This window comes from Primulina tabacum, chromosome 2, assembly GCF_025594145.1.
Source record: "Primulina tabacum isolate GXHZ01 chromosome 2, ASM2559414v2, whole genome shotgun sequence".
Classification (NCBI taxonomy): domain Eukaryota; kingdom Viridiplantae; phylum Streptophyta; class Magnoliopsida; order Lamiales; family Gesneriaceae; genus Primulina; species Primulina tabacum.
Window position 1 is genome coordinate 46,828,177 of NC_134551.1, and position 12,461 is coordinate 46,840,637.

Below are 12,461 nucleotides of genomic sequence, written 5' to 3' on the forward strand. Positions count from 1 at the left end.
TACTAACTCTCTCATTTTTATTTTTTATATTAATTATGTGTTTTTTTTTATCCTAAACAACACTAGGATATACCTTTGTTTTCACATATGGCGATCTTTCATTTTGTTTGGTGTAGTTCTATTATTTTTATTATTTTGTTAGTAACAAATAATTATTTTTGCTAGAATTTTCACTTAATATAAGGAAAAACATATGTTGTTTTCATTAGATGTAAACTTGATGTACAAGGACTTAAGAAAAGGCACAAAAGCAAGTGAATGAATTTTGCAGTATGCTTTCCCACATGTCATACTTGGAGTATGAAGGGAAATAATACTTCCGAAATTAATTGATATAATTCCTTATATTTAAATTATTTTCCTAAAATTATCTTTTCCTTGTTAAGTTGATTTCATATACTATCTTGTGAGATTTTGCCTTTCTAGATAATGAGATAATTATACAAATTTATTCTAGATATGATATTTATAATGATGATTTAATAAGATATGGTATCAATGCTTAAATAGAGTATTAAACTTTTACATTCCTTATGAAATAGGTTTTCTTGTGGAGATAAAAGTCTACATCTATAAATAAGATATCAAGGACATCATTGAGGTTCTTCTCTCGGCTTCTTCATTGAGATTAATCATACACACACTTTCGCACGTCGTGGAATTTCAGAGAAAGATATTATCAACGTTGTTGCTGCTTTGAAGATTGTCGTCACACGTGCTGTCTTGAATTTTGGGTACATCTACAGATAACATCCGTAACGAAGTTGGCTGAAGATCATTTTCGTCGCTCCTCTTTTGGCATCACGTATTTTGCTTTTTTGATTAAGTTTTTATTCTGGTTATTTGTTTTAGAAAGCGTTTATTTTCTCAACGTGTTGAGGAAATTGATTTTTTGTGAAAATCACTAATGATAGGTTTTTGTAAACATTTTGATTTTCTAGTGATTAATTTTTGCCCTGAGGCACCGCACAAGTATTTATACTTGTGTTACAAACTTTAATATTCCGCTGCATGTTGTCTTAAATGTTGTAACATTTGATACAACACTTGATTCTGATAAAACACAAATTCATAATCCTATATTACTATTGTCATATTAACGTACATCTGTCAAGCAATATTCCTTTCAAGTGGTATCAGAGCCTACTCTTGATATACTAAATGTTGATTCTGGTTTTTTTTGTTTTGTTTGACAGAATTAATTAAATGGATACATCACTTGCTAATGCAGCACTTCGACCACCAGTCTTAGATGGAACCAACTACAGTCTATGGAATGTCAAAATCATGTACTATATAAAATCCATAGACGAACAGGCATGGCAGCGTGTTATCAATGGATGGACTTCACCAATCATGATAGATCAAGATGGTGACAGCTTGCCAAAACCTGAAACTGACTGGACTGCTGATGAAGTGCAAAATTCGAACTACAACTCAAAGGACTTGAATGCTATATTTACTTCGGTTGATATGAATATGTTTAGTTTGATCACAAACTGTACTACTGCTAAAAGTGCATGTGATACTCTCCAAAGACATTGTGAAGGTTCTGAGAGTGTGCGACAAACTAGGCTAAGGATGCTTACTTCCAAATTCGAAATCATGAGGATGGAAGAATCTGAGAAAATACTGGAGTATGATCGTCGCCTACTGGGAAATTGCTAACGAGGCGTTCAATCTTGGAGACCCCATCTCTAATGAACGATTAGTTAACAAGGTTCTCCGTTCTTTGCCCGAAAGATTCAACGTAAAAATCTGTGCAATAGACGAGGCTAAGGACACATCTCATATGGCTTTGGAAGACCTGATTAGTTCACTTCAAACCTTCAAAATGAACATGGACATGCAGAAGAAAGAAAAGGGGAAGACGATTGCATTCCAAGTCTCAAACGATTCCTATAATGATCTCCTTCAAATATCCCAAGAAGTAAATGAATCAGACCTCTGTGAAGACTCTATCTCCTTAATCACAAAGAAATTCGGGGATTACTTGAAGAAAATCAGAGATAAGAAGAAGGATGCACAACTCTCGAAATTCCCAAGTCTTCCTGCCCCTGAAAGGCCACAAAGATTTCCTGCCAAGCAACAATTTCAACCAAGGAACGAAGGCAAGGGAAAATTTAATTCAAAGAAGTATGATTCGGTGCAGTGCAGAGAATGCAATGGCTTTGGTCACTATGCCAATGAATGTACTAACAGATTACGCAAGAACAAAGGCTACAATGCGTCTCTAAGCGATGAAGAATTTGATGAGGAGGAGAAATCCAATGATGAAGATAATCACACCTCCCTCACTACATTATTGATAGAAAATCACTGGCTACAGGTGAATCCTTTAGGTGTTGCCCTAGGTGTTGCCACACCTGGCCGCAACATCTACAAAAATTCAGTTTGTTTAAAATCTACAGCTTCTGGAAATTCAAGTGTAGATGATGAATTGGAAGCTGATGATGAAGAGATGACCCTTGAGAGTGTTCAAATGCTTTATGAAGAGTTGTTTGAGGATTAGACCAAAAACTCAACTCTTACGAAGGAAAACACCGATCTAAAAGCCGTGGTTACCAAACTTGAAATAATTCTGAGCAGAAAGGCCTTAGAACTGGTCAAGACCAAAGAAGAGCTTCAAAAGGCAACTTAAACCCTATCCAAGTTCAATTCGAGCACATCCAAGCTTGAATCCATACTTTTAATGAGAAGAGAAAACAAGAAAGGCTTAGGCTTCAAAGTCAGTGTGTTCGAAATTGATGAAACTTCAAAATATACCGTTTTTGTGATAGAAAAAACTGAAACATTCACACCTTCAACCAAAAGCTCTCCACCGAAAAGACAACCTACTGCTTCTGTTCCTAAGAAAATAAAACGCAGGAATGTATGTCATTACTACTTTAAGCCTGGTCACATCAGGCCCTACTGTTTTAAACTCAGGGATGACCGCATGAACCAAAATTCAAGCCGGATGTTGCCCCGGATGTTGCACAACACTTTCTGCAACACCTCCAAACGCAGACCTACTGTAAGACAGGTTTGGGTACCAAAGGTAAAAATTCACTGTAATGTTGTTATAATTCATTAAAAACTAACACTGCAGGTTACTGTTACTTTGATAGTGGAAACTCACGCCACATGACACGATCACGAGAACATCTCGTTGATTATGTTGATCAACAGGGTGGTAAAGTAACGTATGGAGGGGGAGCAAAAGGAAGGATTGTAGGAAAAGGGACATTGAATGTTGAAGGACTACCAAAGCTCCACAATGTGCTTCATGTTGAAGGATTAAATTCGAATTTGATTAGCATAAGCCAATTGTGTGATGATAATTTAAATGTCAAGTTTAATAAACATACTTATGAAGCTTTTGATGAAAATAACTTGTGCATCATGACAGGTACTAGGTCTTCAGATAACTGCTACCAAATAGGTGAAGAACTTTCATGCAATCATGCACAAGTCAGTGAACTTAATTTATGGCATCGGAAACTTGGACATGTGAACTTCAAGACCCTGAAGAACCTATGTAAGTACGATGCAGTACGTGGGTTGCCAGATCTCTCTTCTGGTATGCCATATGTGTGCGGAGATTGTCAAAAAGGTAAGCAGACTCGCGTGTCACACCCAGTGTTGGCAACTTCTGGGACAACACGCTGTCTGGAGTTATTACTGACCGACGATTTCGGTTGGGAATAAATCTAGCAAACTGACTAGATCAAGTTATAGTAAATGGATTATGAGTCCAAGTATCGATCCCACAGAGACTAATATTTAATTACTAGAATTTTATCACTTAAGTTAAGCTAGACAAAATAAATAACAAGATGATATGTAGATTATTAATCTAAAATATTAAATAAAATAATATCAATTAAAACGACGGATTCAGATATCAATGAATGATTCAAATTCAAATAAATAACTAAGACACACAACAGGTACCAAACTCTACTATATTGACACGTGTTAAAATTCAATTAATTATTTAATTCTTGACAATCACGGTGAAATCCCCAAATTTATTTATTAAACGATTCCTCGAGTTAATAAACATATTTAAATCTAACAGTCTAACTATTTCTAATTGAATTTAATTAGATCTAAATGCGTTAAATCTTCGTGGAATTTCAGTTTTCACCTAAAACCGCACACTGAAACCGAATACTATTTCTAGTCAGTTTAACCATGTGTTGACGTCTTTGTTGCTATATTTAATCAATCATCTTCCGATTCGTGATTAATCAACATACATGTAAATAGTTGATCAGGCTATTAACAAGAAATATTAAACTAACATCAATTAATAATTAAAATCTAGAAAATTAATATAATGAAAATAAAATAAATATCAAATAAAGTATTGTTTGGTCCTATTGTGCTCTTAGCCTAAAGAAAATTATTCCATTAATTCAAAATAGAAGTGAAATGTCATATTTAAGTTCATAGAAGAAAACAAAATAAAGAAGGAAATAAGATGAATTCTCTGTGATTTAGGCGTGTGTGAGGAATTCCTTCAGCTTCTGTCCTCCAATCTTCCTCCCTGTTTCTTTTCTCTTCTTCCTCCCTGGTGTTGTCTTCCGTGTAGTCTTATGTTCTGCACTTCCGTCTTCTCTCCTCTACCTCTCTCTTCTTTTCTCTCACTGTTCACGCCTCTGTATGCTTCTGCCTCCCTCTTCCTCCTTGCTTCTCTGCCTCTCTCTTTCGCGCTGATTTTTTCTCTTTTGTGCGCCTCCTTTTCACGTCTCTGCCTCTTCTCCTTTTATCCCTACTCAATGGGCTTAATCCTCCAATTCCTTGAAGCCCATGTCAAGTTCAAAAATTGTAAATATTATTGTAGAGATTTTATTTTTCAAGATCCGCAAAGATTTTCTTCCAAATGTTCAATATTATCAACGAATAAAATATAAAATATTTTATTTCCTTTCTTTTGGTATTTTGTTTCCTTTGAAATCTTATAAAATCATCTTATCTCCCAATTTATGCATTTTTTTCTCTTCTATTCAAATCTACAATCATTATAAAATTAATTAAGATAAGCACAAAATTAGAGATAATAATTCTAGATAAGCACAAATATTATAAAATAAAATCCCTAAAATCTCTATAAGATTTGGGCTTATCAATTACACATGGACCTTATGGGTCCTATGGAAGTAGAAAGCTTTGGAGGTAAGAAATATTCTTTTGTACTGTATTGATGATTTCTCACGATTCTCATGGATAAGTTTCATCAGGGAGAAATCGGACACTTTTGATGTTTTTAAACAATTGGTCACAAGAATCACAAATTTCAATAGTTTGAAGGTGAGAAGGATCGGGACTGACCATGGTAAGGAATTTGAGAATTCTTCATTCTCATCATTTTGTGACTAGGAAAGGTATTTCACATGAGTTTTCGGCACCAAAAACCCCACAACAAAATGGAATTGCCGAACGCAAGAACAGAACACTGCAGGAAACTGGCAAGGGTGATGCTAACTTTGAAGAACATTTCAAAGCGTTTTGGGCAGAGGCCTTAAATACGGCTTGTCATATTTCAAACAGGGTGTATTTGAGAAGTGGCTCAACCATGACATCTTATGAAATAATCATGGGAAAGAAGCCTAATCTCAAATATTTTCATATTTTTTGATGTGTTTGTTACACTTTGAATGACAGGGATCAACTTGCTAAATTCGATTCTAAGAGTGATAAGTGTGTGTTTTTGGGATATGCCACTAATAGTCGAGCTTATCGCATGTTTAATTTAAGAATTAGGAGTATTGTGGAATCCATTAATGTTGTTTTTGATGATTGTGCAGATCTCAAGAAGAAAACTGTTGAAGATGACGTTGAAGACCTTCTGGAAAATCCAATCGTACTGGAAAATGCAGGTGTTGCCCCAGATGTTAGAACACCTAGCACAACATGTGACACTGAAGTAACTGAACTTGAGAACGAAACGAACAATGATGATGACGCAGTAGATGATGGACATAATATACCGTCAAAGATCTAGAAAAATCTTCCATCATCTCAAATAATTGGAAGTGTGCAAGGTGAAGTTCAAACCTGAAAGAAAGAGAAAGTCGATTACCGAAAGATGGTTGGACTAGTGTGCATGAGTACCATGTATTCACAGGTCAGATTTTCATGTTTTGTATCTCAATTTGAACCTAAAAATGTTAATGAAGCTTTAAAATATGAGTTTTGGATCAATGCAATGCATGATGAGCTTGAGGAATTCGTTCGAAATGATGTTTGGAATCTAGTTCCACCTCCTGACCACGGCAACATAATTGGAACAAAGTGGGTTTTTAAAAATAAAACTGATGAGTCAGGGAACATAATTCGAAACAAAGCAAGGTTGGTTGCTCAAGGGTACACACAGGTTGAGGGGGTTGATTTTGATGAGACCTTTGCTCATGTTGTCCCGCATTGAGTCAATCCGACTATTGCTAGCCATTGCATGCTACATGAAAATCAAATTGTTTCAAATGGATGTTAAAAATGCATTTTTGAATGATATCTTGTGTGAGGAAATATATGTCAGACAGCCTAAATGATTTGAAGATCCACATGATTTGAATCATGTGTACAAGTTGAAACAGGCTCTCTATGGTTTGAAGCAAGCACCACGTGTATGGTATGACAGAATAACAGAATATCTTCTTGAAATTGGCTTCAAACGAGGTGAGGTAGACAATACCCTTTTATTCAGAAATCCAAAGGTGAAATCCTTATTTGTCAAGTTTATGTTGATATAATCTTTGGTTCCTCCTCTCAAAATCATGCTGATAATTTTGTTGAATGCATGTCATCTACATTCGAAATGAGCATGGTTGGTGAACTAAGTTTTTTTCTTGGGCTCCAAATTAAACAAATGCATGATGGCATCTTCTTGTGTCAAAGTAAGTATGCCAAAAATCTAATAAAGAAATTTACTAATGAGAACACCAAGCACATGAAGACACCTATGGGCTCAAATGAAAAATTATCTAAAAATGATGCTGTCGAAAATGTTGACAACATCTTATACCGCAGCATCATAGGAAGTCTCCTGTACTTGACTGCTAGCCGCCCTGATTTAATGTTTAGTGTTTGTTTGTGTGCTAGATACCAATCTAATCCTAAGATCTCTCACTTAAAAGCTGTAAAACATATCCTGTGATACATAGCCGGAACCATTGACTTGGGATTATGGTATACTCACGAAACCAACTCGAATTTAGTTGGGTTCTCAAATGCTGATTGGGCTGGAGATTTTGACGATAGAAAAAGCACTTCTGGATGATGCTTTTATCTTGGAAATAACTTGATATCATGGCATAGTAGAAAACAGAACTGTGTTTCACTTTCAACTGCTGAATCCGAATATATGGCAGCAGGAAGTGGTTGCACTCATTTTGTGGATGAACCAAATGATAGAAGACTATGGCCTTAAGAGTGAACCCTTAGTTGTGTACTGTGATAATTCTAGTGCTATTAACATTTCAAAAAATCCAGTACAACATTCTCGAACAAGGCACATTAACATAAGACACCATTTTATTCAAGATCTAGTAGAGAAAGGATTGATTCGGATGGAGTTTGTGGATACAAATAACCAACTGGCCGACATATTCACAAAAACATTAGATTTTGAGAGATTTTCCAACCTCCGGAAGTCTCTCAGCATGTGTTCTGTCTAAATCATCGATGTTGTCTTAGATGTTGCCACATCTTGGACAACACCTAACATGCATATGCATTTTTAGGCATTAGACATTCTGCATTCTCATACAAACTGTGATATGGTGTGTTGAAATGATGGTACTTTATCCTCTGCCACACTTACAATTTCTTGTCCTATCTTGTTTAACACACTTGGACATGAAAAATACTCTAATTGAGCCACTAAGTAGTGAAAATAATCATGTACATCATGATTTTGTCCCATGTGAAAGGTGATTGGGGTAGATTTGATAAAATTTGTAAACATGCTCTGTATCAGAAGAAAAGATTGGAAAAAGATACCTAAAAGAGTCCAATGAAGACTGTGCTTTTAGTGTGAGAGCTACCTCTTCTGAATTTAATACAGAAATCAAAATAGAAGAAAATGAAAAAAGCTACCAAGAAGAGTCCAAAAGAAGACCGTTCTTCTACGTGTGGGAGCTACCACTTCTATAATCAGAAAGTTGTTAAGTCACCAAGTGTGAAGTAAAATCAATTTTTTTTTGGAATTGTGCGTGTTGTCAGAAGATGTTGTCAACATTTGCAAAAACACCTCATCTGTAAACATCTCTCATATTTGTTTTCATATTTCAATTTTATGTTACACTTTGTTAGTAGGCATAAATAGACCATGCATATCATTGTGAATATTGCTGTGTCACATGGACATGAGTAGTTCTACAAAGTACAATTCGATGAAAATTTAGACTTTGCGAAAAATCGAATTCATATGATCGTTGATGTCTAGTGGAGTTAAATTCAATGTGGGTTTATTTCTGGAATTTTTTAAATAATATTGTGCGCAGAATCATCTCAGTAATTGCCTGAAAGGGTTAACGGCTAGATTTTACAGTTTCGTTTTTTTTTACCTTTAGAATTAATTAGTCACTGATTTTTTTTTTTGTTACCGTTGCACTGTGTCTTCATGATTACCCTCATGTTTTACACCGCCTAACTCACATTATCCACATTCTTACTGTTCTGCAAACCCTCGAAAAAAATTGCACCTGCGATTTTTTTGCTCTCTGTATTTTCCCTCTACCGTCATTACTTAACTTTCGATTTACAATCAATGGCAGGGAAGGGCTTTGATCCCCATGATATACTAAGTGAGATGGGTCATATAGATGATGTTGCCCCAACTCCCGCAATATCTGATGTAACACCCACTGCTCCAAACCTGCATATCATCCCTACTACTCTAACTCCAGAACCATTGGAAGTCATTGCCCCAGGGGAACCAGGGAACCCAGCAGATCTTGAAAATCCTCCGATGTTTAGGTTTTCCAATCCACCACGACCACCGGTGCGACAATCAAAAAGACAGGCTGGGTATAACCTAGACCTCACGCCTGGAAAACGGTTCCGATACAAGAGCCAGCCCTCCACTCGCCCATCACTGATTGATCCAGCAAAAACCTCGGGAGATGATTCAAATGACGGGGACTACGAGTTAGTTGCCCGCAAAAAGCCCGCACCACGGGTTGCTGCCAAGTCCTCCTCGTCATCTACAGAAGACTCGCACCCCCCTGTTCAGGCCACACATGATGCACCACAGGAACAATCTTCATCTGATGAGGATGAATTATCTTTGGCCCTAGTGCTGGCTGATTTGAAAAAGGCCAAGAAGACTACCCCTGCTTCTCCTGCACATTTCTCTTCAGTCCAGCCCGCGCCTGGGAAAATGGATGAATCTACCGACACCCTATCTGAGAATGAAGACTCTGGTGAACACTCTTACCACTCTGAGAGAGCTTTTGATGAGGGCCCTGCTTCTGGTAATACACGGGATGAAAATGTGCCTGTTCCTACAGATGTTGTGTCCGATGTTGAGGACACTTCGGACAACACTGACCCCACTGATTATGATCTGGACAACAGCTTCAACACCAAGTTCTATACTGAGGCGACGTTCTTGCAATGGTTCCTTTACACTAATCGGGCCTTTGTTGAAGAACGTAATATTGACATGGAAGCCTTCTCCAAAAACAATTTGATCTAGTTCCTCAAATCACGAGGAATGTTGTCTACGGTGACTGCTGTGTTACCATTCTGCCGCAAGCCCATACTAGAGTTCTACGCCAATATTTCCCTCAGCGTCGGTGATGAGAGGTCAACCAAATTTGGTCGAGTCTTTGTGCGCAATAGAGTGTACACCTTCAATCCACAGATCATAAATGGCCACTACAATACACCTGAAATTGATGAAGGTCCTCAACCAGATCTTAATGAAGTAATCTTCGTTCTGACTGGTGGACTGATTCAACAATTTCCTGCACATCCAGAAAAAGTCTCGGCTGCCAATCTTACCTCTTTGTATTCAGTGCTTCACAAGGTAGCTATCCGGAACTGGACCCCGTCCACGAACACCACGGTAGTTACAAAGTCCCAGGCCTTAACGCTATTTGCAATTGGGAATTGCACTCTGAATTTTGGGCGGCTGGTCTTGAAGAGAGTCCTCCAGTATGCTGATGGAGGGATAAAATCCTGCAAGTTACCTTTCCCATCTCTCATTTATGGTATCCTTGAATCACAAGGATTTATTCGGGACATCACCGAGCAATCAACTGATACCAGTGAGCTGCTGAAGATTTTTCCCGCCCTATTCAAAGGTAACAGGAAAGTTGATCTTCCCTGGACTGAGTCTCTTTCAGCACCTCCTGTTCCTGGAATTCCCCAAGGCTCCACTTCTACTCCACCGCCAGATGGATTGGTGAACCTCACTGTAGCTGAAATTCACGCGCAAATTGATCATGCCCTCACCAAGATCTTTCAAGCTAAGGCAGACATTGCTTATTATGAAAATCTTGTGGCCAACCACATGCTACTTTTGGAAGCCGGTGTCTTTCTTGGACAAAAAGGGGGAGATGGTGATCAAACGAAGACTTCTGAAGCTGGTCCATCTGGGACCAAGGAAACTGAAGAAGAAGAAGGTTTTGAAACAGATGAGGAAGAAGCCTCTAATGAAGATAATGGGAATTAAGTGTTTTGGTTAATAGTTGAGCTTTTCTTTATTATGTGATGTCTTATTTTATTGATGTTTCTGTTTATGTTTTTCTCTGCACCTGATGTATTTACTTAGTGAACTATTAATGAAATCAATGCAGGTGTTATCCCAAGTGTTGCCAGCACTACTAACAACACTCATGTTAACTTTGTTTTATTCAAGGGGAGAAAAATTCTCTAACTCAGGGGGAGATGATTTGAGCTAAACAAGGATAAATGGGTTTGATCTCATTTTGTCCAAGAAAGGCAAAAATGGGAAGATTGAAGGGAAATAATATTTTCGAAAATAATTGTTATAATTCCTTAGATTTAAATTATTTCCCTAAAATTATCTTTTCCTTGTTAAGTTGATTTCATATACTATCTTGTGAGATTTTGCCTTTCTAGATAATGAGATAATTATACAAATATATTCTAGTTATGATATTTATAATGATGATTTAATAAGATATGGTATCAATGCTTAAATAGAGTATTAAACTTTTACATTCTTTATGAAATAGGTTTCCTTGTGGAGATAAAAGTCTACATTTATAAATAAGAAATCAAGGACATCATTGAGGTTCTTCTCTCGGCTTCTTCATTGAGATTAATCATACACACACTTTCGCACGTCGTGGAATTTCAGAGAAAGATATTATCAACGTTGTTGCTGCTTTGAAGATTGTCGTCACACGTGTTGTCTTGAATGTTGGGGACATCTGCAGACAACATCCGTAACAAAGTTGGCTGAAGATCGTTTTCGTCGCTCCTATTTTGGTATCACGTTTTTTTATTTCTTGATTAAGTTTTTATTCTGGTTATTTGTTTTAGAAAGTGTTTATTTTCTCAACGTGTTGAGGAAATTGATTTTTTGTGAAAATCACTAGTGATAGGTTTTTGTGAACGTTTTGGTTTTCTAGTGATTAATTTTTGCCCTGAGGCACCGCACAAGTATTTATACTTGTGCAAATTTAATCTTGTCAATCTATTTATTAAAGTGAATTTGTGTTACAAACTTTAATATTCCGCTGCATGTTGTCTTAAATGTTGTAACATTTGATACAACAATTGATTCTGATAAACACAAATTCATAATCCTATATTACTATTGTCATATTAACGTACATCTGTCAAGCAATATTCCTTTCAGAGTATGAATGATGTATTAAAAGCTCAGCTTCTTCCTTTTATGCCTAGTTTCAAAGAAAGGTTGTATGCAACTTCCGGTGCAAGTGGAAGCAGAAAATCAATGCAAGCTGAAAAATTAGTAAAGTTGAAAGATGCGCTATAGGATTTAGCGAACGAGAACAACCAAACGAAACACTCCGTTTTTTCATCCCTTAAAAAGCCGCAACCAAAAACAGTCATCTGATGATGATGATACTCTTACAAATGGTCCAAAAATGATCTTATATTTTTGTTGTTGTTATACATGGTATCAATGCAACTATATCGTCAAATACGTTGTATGTACTCCTTGATACAAGATCCTCCCAAAAACACCGACAAAATCTATTTTTGAATCGGTCTCAAAATCAAAGAGAAAAAACTAAATTCTTCTCCATAGATACCCTTTTGTTAATCCCTTAGCTCTTTCTCAAATTTTATAATAGCTTTTTCTTTGCAACTTACAATCATATCTGTTGACAATTTGACACATTGGTTTTTGAAAATTATTGAGTCAATATTTTCTTTACAGCTTAACATTACGATGTCAGCGTAGCAAATACACATTTGAATGAGTCGAGAGTGGATTTTTATGGCTTTTCATGAGATACTGACAAACC

At 36.6% G+C, this 12,461-nt stretch overlaps 1 protein-coding gene across 1 annotated transcript; it reads left to right on the forward strand.

Annotated features, from left to right (window-relative positions):
* The first annotated feature begins 1,206 nt into the window (after positions 1-1,206).
* On the forward strand, positions 1,207-3,690 carry LOC142537780 (uncharacterized). Its single transcript, XM_075643275.1, has 4 exons — positions 1,207-1,637; positions 1,744-2,354; positions 2,412-2,474; positions 3,092-3,690. The coding sequence occupies exons 1-4, from the start codon at positions 1,207-1,209 to the stop codon at positions 3,688-3,690; spliced, it is 1,704 nt and encodes a 567-aa protein (XP_075499390.1).
* The last annotated feature ends 8,771 nt before the right edge of the window (positions 3,691-12,461 follow it).